At 42.2% G+C, this 15337-nt stretch overlaps 1 protein-coding gene across 2 annotated transcripts in view; it reads right to left on the reverse strand.

The window, feature by feature from the left end:
* ASPM (assembly factor for spindle microtubules) overlaps positions 1 to 15337 on the reverse strand; it is a 61099-nt gene that overhangs the window by 44995 nt on the left and 767 nt on the right. For both annotated transcript variants that reach the window (XR_008715124.1, XM_055583134.1), the window contains exons 2-4: positions 8045 to 8188; positions 6401 to 7892; positions 186 to 281 (exon numbers count right to left, since the gene is read on the reverse strand). Coding sequence is in view for 1 of the 2 variants with exons in the window: in XM_055583134.1 (XP_055439109.1) it covers positions 186 to 281; positions 6401 to 7892; positions 8045 to 8188 (1732 nt within the window). In the remaining variant the exon portion in view is untranslated. The remainder of the gene's footprint in view (positions 1 to 185; positions 282 to 6400; positions 7893 to 8044; positions 8189 to 15337) is intronic.

The following is a 15337-nucleotide window of genomic DNA, read 5'->3' on the forward strand; positions in this document are numbered from 1 at the left end:
AAGAAAAGTGAGTCAACTTCATTGAACTCTGAGAAAATATCCTAATTGTTATTGGGACACACACTTTAACAATTCTTCAAGACTTTTATTCCATTAAAAAAAATCAATTCGTTTCCATTTGAAATGCGATTAATGCTTCATTCAGTGTCAGTTTTTCACAGACTTTAAAGATATTAAACACTTGCCTTTTAGTGGTTTTATGAAGGTCAAGTTAGACTGAGCCACAGGAACAAAGGGTCTTGTCCTTCTGTTTGTTTTAGGAGTTCTGTATCCTAATGAATCTACAATCATGCGAAAAAGAATAGCATTTTAAAAGTAAAATAAATTCTGCAAGTGAACTGCTATCAACTTAAAATTTGCACTCTCCAAAATCATATCCATTTAGCAGATGCTGAGTAACCACTATGTGCCAGGGTATGAACTTGGGTAAATAAAACCTATGTCTGGAAGTTACAGACCGGAAACTACAACGTATTTTTTGAACCAGCTCACTGTGTGTGTGTGTGCGTGTGTGTGTGTATGTATATATACAACTAGGTGCTGAGAATGCAGAATGGAAAGATGTGGTTCCCGCCCTCAGGATGTTCTGGGTCCAGAACAGAGGAGTAGAAAGAATCACAGTACATTACATCAGAAGTATACGAGGAGCCCGGGACAAGGGGAAGGAAAGCTGAGTCACCTGGAAGGCAGACAGCCTTCTGGCGGGAGCACCCCTGGGCTGACCCTGCAATGGACGTGACACACCAGGAACCGGGCCTCTGACTGAACTGCAAGGTGGTGCCCGGAGCAAAGAACACAGACAAGAAAAGCAAGACAAAAAAGAGGTTGGAAGAGGAAGAAAGGAATTAAAAAATATGAAAAATAACAGTGATGGCCAGTAGTTGAATACTTGCTCCAGGCACTCTCAGAGTCTTGTAATGTAGGTTACTGATGCAGTCAGCACCAGAAGTCTATCAGAAGTGCACCATCATTTTCCATGTTTTATGGAGCTTAGAGCAACTATGCTACTTGGTCAAGGTCATACATGCTAGTAGGTAGCTGAGCTAGACAGTATGGCTTCAGAGCTTGCACTGTAATTCAGTTCCAAGTACCCTATGGGCCAGTGAAGGATTAAGGTCCAGGCAGTCACACTGTCACATGGATTTCAGAAGATGGAATGGACAGTGGACTGGAGTCAAGACTAGAGATGGAAGCGAAAAGGAAGCAATCCCAGGGGCCTAAGTCAGTTATAATGAGAATTTAAAGGAACACAGAAGTAGTGGAGACAAAACCAGAGAAGAGCTGTTTTCATAGCAGAACTTGTAACAGGGCTTAATGTCAACTGACTGGGCAAGTGATGGAGAATGAGAACCCTGATAGGTTCCCAGGCCTCACCCAGGTGATGAAGTAGATGGTGGGGGTGCCTACAGGAGGTAGACGGTGGGGGGTACCTACAGGAGGTAGACGGTGGGGGGTACCTACAGGAGGTAGATGATGAGGCTGGGGGTACCTACAGTGAAAGTCACAGAGGAAAACAGCCTGTCCTAATGCAGTTCACTCCTTCAAAGGTGGGTTTCATACCAGCTTGTGCTGCTGCTCCATACAAACCAGGAGCTAATATTAATAATAAAGCCAGATGGGGGAAAGCTAAGGCCCAGGGCAGAATCCAGCCCACAGCTGCTTGCGTACAGTCTGCAAGCTAAGAAGTTTTCACATTTATGAACACTAGTTAAAATAGACCTCCAAACAGTTTGATTTCATGACACATGAAGACAATATGAAATTCAGATCTCGGTGTCCATAAATAAAGTCTTGGCACGGAGTCACAGCCGCTCATGTGCACATTGTCTGTGCCTGTTTCCCCATCGGCAATGGCAGGGCCCAGTGGTTGTGACACAGGTCACATGAGCTGCAAAATCTGGATATTTACTATCTGGACCTTCAGAGAAAAAGTGCCCAACTTTGACTTAGAAGAATTGCAAATCCATGCCAATTGTCAAATAAGGAATTTGACCACATTGCTACATAGTATCTATTAGGTTATAAGTTTCTTTCCGTCTTAACGTACTTAAAAATAAAAATGTGAGTTCCTTGTTCTGAAGGCTTGCACAAGCTAGTCCCTCCGCCTACAACCATTTTGTTCTGTGGGAGACTTTCTTGGAAACGTCTCACGGCTTCTGGTCATTTCCATAAAGCCAAGTAAAGTGCCCCCACTTCTGTGCTTTCATGATTCCCTAGGCACAGCTCCAAGGACGGGGAGTGGCTGAGGACAGGAATGAGGTCTTTTCTCCCAGTATCCACAGAGCCTAGAACAATGCATAGCATGCAGCAGGGACCTATCAGAGCTGAATAAACGCACCTGGAAAAACTGACTTCTTTCTCTGCAGACACTGCAGGGTCTTGCACGTCACTGTAAGACTCTGGCTTCCAGTGAGATGAGAGGCCAGCGGGGGTATAGAAGTGGAGCATGTTAGAATCCAACTGATGACTATTTTAAAAGCATTGCCCTGGCAGCTAAGTGGAAAACAGGCTCCAGAGAAGACAAGGGTGAAGGCAAGATCCGACGGGGACCTGCAGAGACATAGGCTCGGATGGGGCGGTCGGTGATGGTGAGAAGTGACCTAGTTCTGAATGTACTTGGAAAGAAGACAGGATTTGTTGAGGGACTGAGTTTAGAATCAGGCAGACTGTCTGAATTTATAGAGAAAGGGTAGGAGAGAAGCACACTTAGGGACACCCCAAGGTGTGGGGCCTGAGCTGAGAGGAGATCATAACAGAAGTGTGTTGGACCGACACACCAGGGAAGACGTCACGGGACTGGGGATGCAAGGGGTGCTTTTGGACAAATTAAAGACGCTCACTAGGCAGTCAAGTGGAAACAAAAGACGTTGGATAAACGAGTCTACAGATGAAAGGTCCAGCCTAAAGATGTAACGCTGGAAGGCCTCCCTGTAGAGGCAGTACTGGAAGCTGTGAGACGGCCTGAAAGCATTAAGGGAATGAGCAAAAGTGTGAAAAAGTTTCAGTGGTTGAGTCTTCGTGTACCTCAAAGTTTAGAGGCTGGAGAGACAGACACAGAGGAGCCCCCAGGGAGGCGGGAAAAGAACCAGGAGGAAGCGGGAGTGGCAGGGTAAAGCGGCCCCAGAAGAGAGAGGTGGCCTGATAGTTCAAGACGAAGACTGAGAAATAACCTCTGGATTCAGTGTGGAGGCGCTGATGACCTTGACAAAGCAAGGTTTTACTAGAGTCATCAAAATCTGGCTGAAGTGACTTCAACAAAGAGGAGAACTACAAACAGCTAATAAAAGCATCTTTCAAAGTGATTATTTTCTTTTACATTAAAAAGCACCTTTTAATTCAAGCATAACGTTTACATGGAAAAGTATACGGAATCAGTGAACTATCACAAAATGAACACGTAGGTTCTTTCAAGAAGTGTTGCTTACAAGAAAGCAGAAAGATGCCGGGTGTGAATGGATATGTGGTATCAATGAGAAGTCTTTGTTTTTTGGGGAGATGGAGGTAAGAACAGCACTTTGTGCATGAATCAGAAATGACCTGATAGGGAGTAAAACCCTGGAGACGTGAGGAAAGGCAGCTGCTAAAACAACGACCGTGTAGATGGCTGGGGTCTTTACTGTTACTAGGAAAGAGCCTGCCTCACCAGTGCACAGACCTTTCAGGCTGTCACAGGAGGGGAGGCAGCAGGGGATGGGAATGCAGCGGGTGATGGATGCTGTGGAACTTTCTGCAGCACCTCTGCATCCTCAGTGAGGCAGGAAGCATGCTGTCGGTGTAGGTGAGGATCAGAGAACCAGCTCCTGAGCCCCCTTCCTGGGGGAACCCCAGCCTGACCACTTACTCCCCGTGACCTCAGGCAAAGACTCAGCTTCTGGATGCAGAGGTTTCCTGACTTAAACGTGTGCTCATGACAACGTCTACTCAGTCTGACTGCTGTAGCTATGAGAGGCGCTATCAGCAAGGCACTCACAGCGGGAGCTGCGGGGAACGCAGGCAGTAAACACTGTTCTCAGAGAAGGAAGGAGGTGCTCTAGGTTTCAGGACAAAAAGGGAGTGGGGCAGTAGTCTGCAGCAGAGAGAGATAAAGTCAACAAAGCAGGACGAAAGAGCCGAGGAGAATTGCGGGCTTCCGGGAGATGAGCGGTCACGGTCCAGCAAGGTTCGGGCATGGAGCTGGTCTGGGAACTGGAATTTGCCAGACAAGCACGAAGACGGAACAAGGGGTTACAATCAGCCATGGAGGCCAAGCCAAGTGCGAAAATGATGACAGTCAGGGGTGAGGGTTGGGGAAACGGAGGCGGATTCATCGGCTTGTAGCGAAAACGCTGAAATCCCAGCGAGGGAGATGCTCTAAGAGTGTGGTCTAAGTAGGCTGCAACTCACAGGCCAGGGTACTGGAAGGATCTCCTACTAGGATCTTGAAATCATAAAGACGCATCATAAAGTAGAAGTTTTAGAGAAGGTCTTATGAGCCAAATGTAAAAATTCTCAGTCATCTCTCCCTGTAACAAGGAGAACTCAAGGTGAGGTGGTATGGAAACTGAGCTTCCAGCTGTCTGTGCCCTTTGCTTTCTTGTCATCTGTTTCCGGGAAGAAAGGAGAAGCAACAGTCTGGAAGCAGGTATGAGACAGTGGGTGGTCCACGGTCCCAGGAGGCTCCGGGTCAGAGGAGCAGGAGAGAAGGCGTGTTCTCTGGAGAGGGCCAGGTCAGGGCGGGAACAGGAGGAGGGGGCATTCAGCAAAGCCAGATGCGAAGGAAGGCAGTGAGTCCAGAGCACACAGGCACCGCAGAGAGCTGGGGAGATGCAGAAGGTGATTCCAACTGGGGAGTGTACAAAGAGAAATGAGCTCAAGTACCCGAGTGGGTGTGACACTTCCTGTGAGTCCTGGGATCCCTTTACATTATCTGTTTCGTAGCCTGTGTGGTTTGTTTTCCTGCCTGGACCCTGACTGGCATCTGAGGCAGTCTGGGATTAATCCTGACAGTTTTTGAAGCAGACAGGGGTGGGATGGGTGAGGGCTGGGGACGGAACGGTGAGATTCCTCCTAAAGGAAAGAGAAGTTCGGGGGCCTTGTCTTCATCCCCAAATAAGGGCCAAGTAGAAGCTAAGGAGAACGATGTCTCTGGGGGAAGGCCCCCTCTGCGCCCCCCTCAGACAGTGTGATGGGGGCCAGGTGTGCACTGGGCCCTCACTCTGGGGCCTGGACTCAGGTGAGGCACGCTCAGTACTTCCCCGGGTGCAACACTTGCAGGGGCAGCAAAAAACTCTGTCAGCAAGACAAGCACGTAGGGACTTCCCTGATGGTCCAGTGACTGAGACTCCATGTTCCCAGGGCAGGGGGCCCAGGTTCGATCTCTGATTGGGGAACTAGATCCCACTTCCCACAACTAAGAGTTTGTGTGCCACATATCCAGAGAAAAACATGATCCAAAAGGATACATGCACCCCAGTGTTCACTGAAGCACTGTTTACAGTGGCCAGGACATGGAAACACAGTCTAAATCAACAGAGGAATGGATAAAGAAGATGTGGCACATACAATGGAATATTACTCAACCATTAAAAAGAATGAAGCAATGTCATTTGCAGTAATATGGGTGGGCCTAGAGAGTGTCATACTGAGTGAAGTAAGTCAGACAGAGAGGGAGAAATATCTTATGACATGCCTTATATGTGGAATCTAAAAAGAAATCATATCAATGCACTTACAAAACAGAGAGAGAGACTCACAGAAAATGAACCACGGCTGCTGGGAGGGAAGGCATAGTTAGGGACCTTGGAAAAGTTAAGTACACACTGCTCTATTTAAAATGGATGACCAACAAGGACCTATTGTATAGCACATGGAACTCTGCACGTTATGTGGCAGCCTAGATGGGAGGGGAGTTTTCGGGAGAAAGGATACATGTAAATGTACGGCTAAGTCCCTTCAGCTGTTCATCTGAAACTATCACCACATTATTAATCGGCTATACCCCAATACAAAATAAAACTTTAAAGTTTCGGGGAAAAAAAAAGAGTTCGCATGCTGCAACTAAGACCTGATACAACCAAATTAACAAATATGTTAAAAAAATTTTTTTAATATAAAGACAAATATATATATATATATATATATATATATATAAAGGCAAGCATTTTAACACAATAGTTTTTAAAAATTACTGCAGAAAAACCATGATGAATGAAACATCAAAAATGTAAATAAGAATGAGATCACAGTGATTTCAGAATTCGGCCCTACTCTATGTCTGACTCATCTTCCACTAAAGCCAACGGGTGAATGAAAAGTACAAGTTGATTCAAGCTTCTCAATAGCAATTTACTAAACCAAAAGAAATAGAAACTATCCCTCATATAGGTATACTTTCATGAAAGATTTTATGAATGAGACTCACCTGTTTTCTTCTTCAGGTTTAATTTCTCTCTGTGGCTAACACGTTTCAAGGAGGAGGTTACCACTTTTTTTGTGTGTTTAACAGTTGATGTTTCAGACTCCACAGGAGAAAAATGGGTCCTTTTGACTTCTTGTACTTCCGTGCATTCTGTAACTGTTATCCTCACATTTTCATCTCCTGTGTGTCCCTCACTCTTTCTTTTACGAGCAACTGAAGCTACCTTGCAGGGAGGAGTTACTATGTTTTTAGAGCTCTTAGGTCTACTCGGTATTAAATCTCTAGTTGGAAGAAAAGGATGAAAATCATCTTTCTCTTTTTGATCATCTGTTTCCTTTTCGCAGTCACCCACTACGACATTGAGACATCTTTTTGCCTTTGGTTTAACAGCCTCCATTTGGTTTTCTACAGTGCAAGTGGGCTTTCTTTTAGTCACAGTGGCAGAAAGTATTGGGCGTCTCTTAATAGGTTTTTTGCGGCTGTGACTAGAAATATCCTGAACTGCCGAAAATTTAGGCTGGTTCTGTTTTTTAAAAGTGTGAGAGTTTGACATCACTTCTAAAGCTTTGGATGCTTCAAAAGTAGCTTTTGGAGATTCTAACTGCTGACATTCAGAAATACAAGGTACAGCTGCATTTTTTCTTTCATCTTGAGGAGGCTGTGAGTCCTGAAAACGTCCAGTTGATAATGGCAATTGACATGTTTGCTGAGATACACATATATATGCCATATTATCTTTTAAAAATTGATTTGGGGAGAGAATTGGGTTGATGGACTCTGTTTCTAGATCCTCATTTAGTCCATAATTATCATTTATGAAAGAATCTGGACTTAGAATTTTCCGACAGATTTCATGTACCCTTTTTGATTCCAAAATCACAGGCCTTGTATTACCTTTCACAAACGTATCTGGTGAGAGGCACTTCACGAATTCTGGTTCATTATTAGATGCATGGCTATTATTCACAAAAGAATCCGGACTTAGAAAATGTCCTTGGCTTTGTGTGATGTTCAAACTTGAAGAATAATTTGGGGTAAGAGTAAGTTTACCGTTCTCTTCAATTTGACTATTAACGTTGTCTATGGAGTCAAAGGAGGTTTCAGTTATGCCTTTCTCAACAAAATGAAAATCTTTTGCAGTGTTGGCACCGTCTGCTTTCACCAGTTCCCCATTTTCAGAAGCAGGAAGGGATGTGTAGGTCGTAGATCGACGAACAGGAAGTGGCAAGCAGGTCCCCCTGTGGCACTCTTGGAAAACGGGGCTGATAGGTGATATGGGGAGTTTATTTTCTTCAAGGATTAAAGGATTGCTTTCTGGTGGGGAACAGTTTCCATTTGTAGCCAGATTCTCACAGGCTTGTAGTGGGCTCCTAACTCTGTAAGCTTTGGGGGAAACATTAAATGTTTTATTCACATTTTGAATATTTGAAGCCTTCTTGTTATGTCTTGAAGAGGCCGATGCTTTCTTCTTATTAATAGTATCCCAAAGAGTCCTCTGCAAAAATAAGCAAAACACACAGATTAAGTTGATAGCTATTGAATACTACTTATAAGCAATATTATGAATGTTACTTCAAGAGACCTGTGAACAAAATGATTTTACGTATTATTAACTAGAGTAAATACAGAATGATGAAAACTTATTACCTTTTTCTTTTTCAGCTCTTCTGCATTTCCTAGTAATATAGCTTGGTGTTTCAGAATATCATTCACAAGAAATGTTATGGTCTCTCTTATTCGGCCTCCTTTTAATGGTGTCCAGGTAATAGAAACAACAATTTTTTCTTTAGGCTATAACCAAAAGAACACATTTTAAATTACTATAACAGTAGTGATTTATAACAACACAAACATATTCTATATTATATATAAATGGGTCTTCCCTGGTGGCTCAGACAGTAAAGAACCTGCCTGAAATGCAGGAGACCCAGGTTCGATCCCTGGGTAAGGAGGATCCCCTGGAGAAGGACAAGGCAACACACTCCAGTATTCTTGCCTGGAGAATCCCATGGACAGAGAGACTGGTGGTCTATAGTCCATGGGGTTGCAAAGTCAGACACAACTAAGCAACTAACACCCCCATCATCAATAGAGAGAATACAGTAGAGGATTAATAATTGTTACTCACCAACATTTAACAAGTCAAATGTATCTTCCTATCCTACCTCATTTCATTCTAAGGAAAAAGGCTACCAGTAATAACAAAGTTCACAAGAAGATAAAATTATAATAAACTCTTAATTGTATATGAAAGCAGTGGAACAGAGAGTCTACGAATCACTTTATTTTAGTTCAGTGGTTTTTAAAAATTTAATCACATTATTCCCACTTCTTTAGACTATGTACAGAACTTCTATTTCAAATATAAATGCCTTATATGAGAAAGACATTTTCAGAAAGAAATGTAAAGATGATCAGCTAAATTCCTTGCTCTCCACGAGCTTCTCTAAAGTCCATAGCACCATTATTGATACTCTAGGCCTAGTTTCAGGTATCTAACATAACTAGTCTGTATCTCACATCCCTAGGAAGCAGATACCGTCATGACGCATGTTTTACAGATGAAGTAATCAAGGTTCAGGAAGCTTTACGAATTCTGCAGCCCAGAGAAACAAGGAGTAATTTCAATTTTCAAATCTTAAGAAATACATTTCATGAGGCTATAGCCACCATGAAGAGTGCTTCTTCTGATGGATCTGGGAAAGGTAAATTGAAAACCTTCTGAAAGTGATCCACCATTCTGGATGCCATTAAGAACATTCATGATTCATGAGAAGAGATCAAAATGTCAGCATCAACGGGGATCTGGGAGAAGTTGATTTCAGTCTTCCAGAATGACTTTGAGGGGTTCAAGACTTCAGCAAAGGTGCAGATGTGGTAGAAATAGCAAGAAAACTTGAATTTTAAGAGGAAAGAATAAATCCCACTCCGCAGTAGATCTGTTTCTTTTACTTTAAACTTTGTATTCCGTTGCTTTTGTACAAGTTAAGAATGTTGGAGGTAACTTGAAACATACAGGAGAGCCCATTCTCAAGGCTCTGACCTTTAAGTGTTGCACTTTCCCATTAAGATAGAGATTAAAAAGTTGTAGAACAGGACAGTTGTAGCATTTGTCCTGTTAGGGGTTTATGGGAACATCATGACCTGACCTATAGGGACAGCTGCAAGAACAAAGGATTCTGACACCAAGAAGTTTCTACCAACCAATCATGTACCCTCCTCTTAAAAAAAGAAAGAAGAAGAAGCCGGAATCCTAACTAGGGTGAGACGGCTCTTTGGGACACTAGTGCACCGTCTTTTTGGCTGAGTTCCATATGAAGTCACCACTCCTGCCCCAACAGCTCGTCTCTAGGATTGTTAGCCTGTTGCATGGTGAGCAGTACAAGTGTGGACTCAGTAACTGATTTAGAAGTATCTGAGGATGTGACTGAAATGCTGCAATTTCATGATAAAACTTGAATGGATGGGAAGTTGTTTCTTACGGATGAGCAAAGAGACTGGTTTCTTGAGATGGAATCTACTCTTGGTGAAGAGGCTGTGGAGATTATTGGAATGATGACAAAGGATTTAGAATATTACATAAACTTAGCTGGGAAAGCAGAGCAAGGCTGAAGAGGAGAGACTTTTAATTTTGAAAGAAGTTCTGCTGTGGTGAAAACGCTATGAAACAGTACTGCAGGCTACCGAGAAATGATTCCTGAAAGGAAGAGCCAATCAATGCAGCACACTTCACTGCTGTCTTACATTAAGAAATTGGCACAGTCACCCCAGCCTTCAGCAACCACCACCCTGACCAGTCAGCAGCCACCAACATCAAGGTCAGAACTTACAACCACAAAACAAGTATAGTTTGCAGAAGGCTCAATTGATTGTTAGTATCTTTTAGTAGTAGTCTTTTTAGTTGAGATACATATATTGTCTTCTTCAACATGAGGCTATAGTACACTTAAAAAATTACAGAATAGTGTATACATAAATTTTATATGCACTGGGAAACCAAAAAATTCATGTGACTCATTTTTCTATGATTTTCACTCTGTTGCAGTGGTCTGGATGAGAACCCACAATATCTGAGATCCGCTTATACTTAATGGGCTTATCTTTCAAATTTCATTGTCACTGAGATTCAGATGAAATTGTCTGTTTAGGATAAATTCAAGAGTGTGAATTCTTACTACTTGCTTCTCAATTTATACATAAAAAAATTTTTTTAATTTAAAAGGGGAAGTTCCTTCTAAAGAAGGAACTATTGAACAAATGGTTATTGAGTATCTAATGGCATACATAGTGCCTGACACAGAGGGGGCGTATGTTAAATATTTAAGTGACAAAATTATTGAGTGAATGAAAAACACACTTGGCCTCTGGTCTCATGGACACTATATTCTGCTCAATAAAAGAAATGACAAAATCTAAGTAAAAAGATAAGTACAAAAATACAAGTCCCCAGTACTGTCATCAATGAAACAAAAAAAGGTTGAGAGGCACAGCAACAGTGAAGGGAACTATAATTGCTAACGGGCTGATCAGAGATTATAATAATTATAATACTTAAGCTAAAACAAAGTATAAGAATGAGCTGGACACATAGAGCTAAGTGAAAGTAGCTCAGTTGTGTCCGACTATTTGAGACCCCATGGACTATCCATGGAATTCTCCAGGCCAGAATACTGGAGTGGGTAGCCTTTCCCTTCTCCAGGGGATCTTTCCAACCCAGGTATTGAACCCAGGTCTCCCACATTGCAGGTGGATTCTTTACCAGCTGAGCCACAAGGGAAGCCCAAGAACACTGGAGTGGGTTGCCTGTCCCTTCTCCAGGGTATCTTCCCAACCCAGGAATTGAACCGGGGTCTCCCATATTGTAGGTGGATTCTTTGCCAACTGAGCTGTCAGGGAGAAGCAGTTCAGAAGGTACCAGCACATGCATAGCCCGGAAACCAGAGGGTTAGGGTTACAGTTAGGGCTGCCTCGTAGGACAACCCCAGAGACAGACAAGAGGACCAGTGTGGCTTAAAAGTAGCGAGAAGGCAAACGACCTGTGACACATGAGGCTGGAGAGAGCAGCAGAGGACTGCTGCATATTAGAACACTCTCTAGCAGATCTAAACATTGCAAACATTACTTAGGTGTACATTTGGCTTCAGAGGTTTTGTTTCGCTTGTTTGCCTATTTTCTTTAAGGCATACCAAAATGAAGTTCAAGTCTTTTTATCCTTAATTGAAGGCTTAATCCTGTAACCTAGGAGAGTACATTGGGAAAAAAGATGCTCAAAATGTTCCTCCCCTTTCCTCTTTCCTGCCTCCTACTCCTCCATCCACTCTCCCATGAGGAAGTCCTTCTTTAATCTGTAACAGTCCATAGACTGAGGCACTGACAGCAAGTCAGTCCTGAGAGACACTTAAAAGGGATTTATAACTGATACCTGCTTTTCGGACTGTGATGGTGATAGTCTATCTACAAAACTTGACTTTTTATGGAGACAAATACTCTCAGAGGTGTAAAAACTGAGATAAAACATGAAGCACTTTGCTTTTTCCCCTTGGTAAGTCTTCATTTGGATTCCCTACCCATTTCCCCCTTGCTTTCAACCTCTTAGTAACTCAAACAAAACAAATGAGGGAACCAATCTGTTATATATTTTCTTTTAAATACCTTCAGTAATGGCAGTCTATGCATCACTGTTTATTTTTTTTAACAGAAGCATTGCCGAGTGTCTGAGATAAGAGAGATACTATTTTATCTGGATTCTAAGAGAGACATTAGAAAGTCAGGATAGCAATTTAAAATGTGTACTGCATCTCTCCTTGGGGAGGAAATTTTTAAAAGCCGAGAATCAGTGAACAGAATCATTTTTCATTTCCCTCAAGTCCTAAGATTCTGCAGTCTTTGTTTACACACTCCCTTATTAGTGACAAATCAGAAAATGATAGTTGTAGCCAGTGACAACGGAAGGTGCGTGGTTATTAACTGGATATGGCTCGCCCCCTGGTGGCCCTAAGTGCAATGAACAGAACAGTCTTAAGCCCAGAGGTGAAGAGGGAGCAAAGAGTCAGGTTTGGGGCTGCTATTAAGCCAGTTCATCCAAGTCTTCCAGTCAGATCAAAATAGCATCACACTCACTGCAGATAGAAGAAGGATGGCTTGTTTTATTAAAGAAGTGCAAGCGGCCTCATGTTAGTTTCTACTCATCTGTAGCAGAAGCTCATATTCCCATAACTGGCACCAATGAGTCTGTTAAACCGTCCAGTTAAAGTATTCGCACACCTGGCTACAGGAATCACTTTGAGGGGTTTGTGGACAGTAAAGATGCCCTGGCCCTCCCCATGTCCTCCCAGGAGTGATGCTGAAGCGGGGTCCTGGTACCTGTGGTTGTTCAAAGCTCACCAGGAGGTAACATGCAGCCAGGACGGACACAGAGCTGAACTCCATTCAATGTGGTGGTGGTTTAGTACTAAGTCATGTTCAGACTCTTGAGACCCTGTGGACTGTAGCCTGCTAGGCTCCTCTGTCCATGGGATTCTCCAGGCAAGAATACTAGAGTGGGTTGCCATTTCCTTCTCCAGGGGATCTTCCCGACCCAGGAATCGAACCCGGATCTCCTGCAATGCAGCCAGATTCTTTACCAACTGAGCTACAAGGGAAGTGTTTACTGTGGCAGGTGGTGATTTTAACTGACTGTCATTATGAAGTCTCAGACTCAAATGACATACCCTCTACATGACAGCCGTCACAGGCAGATTCTAGCATACCAGTATTATCAAAGTTTTAAAAAGCATGATTAGGAGAGTAAGAGAATGAGCATTTAAAGTTTTTCTCCCTTTGTCCTCAATTTTATAAGCTGAATGTCTCATACAGTACCTGGCAAAAAGTAGATGCATGAAAAATACAGTTTTTAATGTATCATGGGAAAAAAAATAGATAAGTATACCAAAAAAAAAAAAAAAGTTTTTTCCTTGAAAAGCGCTGCCCATAAATCTGTGCTGCAAAAAATATCCTGAATGAGTCTCTGTCCTTCATTCCTTTTCAGGCCTAGGTACATAGTATTGTAGACATATTTTTACAGTAACTGTGAAGTCACTCTCTGGCAGGTATAACATAATACCTAGTGGTTCTTGAGATGCCATCTGCATACAAAAGATCTTGTTTAAAATGCAGTTTTCTGTATTTAACCCCAGAGATTCGCATTAGCAAGCATGGAGTGATGAGCAGAAATCTCCCATATTACAAGCAATCCAGACAAATCTGATGTGAGTGGTTGAGGCATCTCGGAGAAATGCTGCTTAGGCGTACAGTGACATGCTAATTCACCAAGGGTGTGTTTTAGATAAGGGATGTTCACATAGGCGTTTTCTACTATTGTGCTTTTCAAAATGCGGTCCTTGGACCAGTAGCAGAGGCACCACATGGGAACTTCTGAGAAAAGCAAATTCTAGTTGTCCTCTGCACATATGGAATCAGACTCTGAGGGGCCCCAAGTATTTTGCCCTTAGCTGATTCTGATGCCCTCAAATTTAGAACCACCAGTCTCTTCAAAACATCCCATCCTTCTTGGTGCCTATCTGATGCAGCTTCTCCTTGTTCTTAGAATTTCCCCTCATCCTCCTAACATATGTCTTTAGGAAGGAACCATGCCTCCTGTCTTTGAATCAATATAAGTGAAAGTGCATGGGATTTAAAGACCTGGATGAGAATCCTAACTGTGTCAATCGCCAAGAATAAAACTATGTGTAAATGTTTTCCACCCTCTGAGCATATTTCCTCATTAAAAATTAAGACTGGAACATTTATTCAGGACACAGTCAAGATCTTTGCTTGAAGCTTTCTCTCATTTGAGCACCATGCACAGCTTTAGCTGGCATTGCTTCCAACTAATAGACGATAAAATAGAGACTCAGAAGACTGAACCGAGCTGCCTAACTCTGATGCACTGCACACAAACCCTTTGACAGTGGTGCCTTATCCTCTAATGTAAATAATGACTCCATGAGTTTGTTGTAAGGATTAAATAAGGCAACAGACTTGAGAACAATTTATAAAAGGTAAACATTATGTTTGTATGTATTATCTTAGTGGTTGAGTGGAATCAACACACCCAAACCTGAAGCTGAAGGAAATCAACAGCTAATAAAAGACAAGCTTTGTTTTAAAGCAGAAACCATAAAACACAAACATATGGTTTAAAAGAAGTTAACTTTCATAATATAAAAGTATAACTCTAAAAAAAAAATTCAAAAACTTTAGTCCCACAAAACAAAAAAGAACAAGCACAAGCATAGTGTAGATAGAAAAAGCAAGTATTTGTTTTCCCACAAAAAGAAAAGCAAGCATTTATAAACTAGAGGGGAAGGGCAGGTTCTTAACTGTAGCTGAACAAGTGCTTAAGTCAATGGACCTCAGCTTAGAGCCTTGTATCACTGCTTTAGGAAGTGGTTTTTTAGACAAGGAGTGGGACTCCCTCAGCTAATTTTTTTTTTTTTCTTCTCACACTTTCAGAGATTCTAACCAATGGAAAGACCACTGCAGTCCAAATAAGGATGTAAATTTTTTGGATTTTGATAACAGGAATGGGAGCTTTACTGTGGCCAATGTAATGCAGAAAAGCTACCCTGGAAATCCTTGAAACAGCAGTCACAAAATTAAATTTGAATCACCATTAAAACTACACTACAGCAAAGGAAAAAAAAGATTAAAATAATAAAGTGTGCATGCTTATTGAAAACAACCCTGAGAAGTGTTTTTTATTTTGTCGCTATTTGGCCAAAAAGAAGCTCACCAGAAGAGTAGTTACTCTGACACTCCATGGAGTCAGTTTCCCTTTAGAAACAAAAGCGCATATTAAGATGACTGACAGAAAGCAATTTAAAAACCCTGCTCTAATCAGAGTACTCCTGGCAATCTTATATGCAGACAGGAAGATGGATAGATGGATGAGTAGATGAG

Source organism: Bubalus kerabau, chromosome 5, assembly GCF_029407905.1.
Source record: "Bubalus kerabau isolate K-KA32 ecotype Philippines breed swamp buffalo chromosome 5, PCC_UOA_SB_1v2, whole genome shotgun sequence".
Lineage (NCBI taxonomy): Eukaryota > Metazoa > Chordata > Mammalia > Artiodactyla > Bovidae > Bubalus > Bubalus kerabau.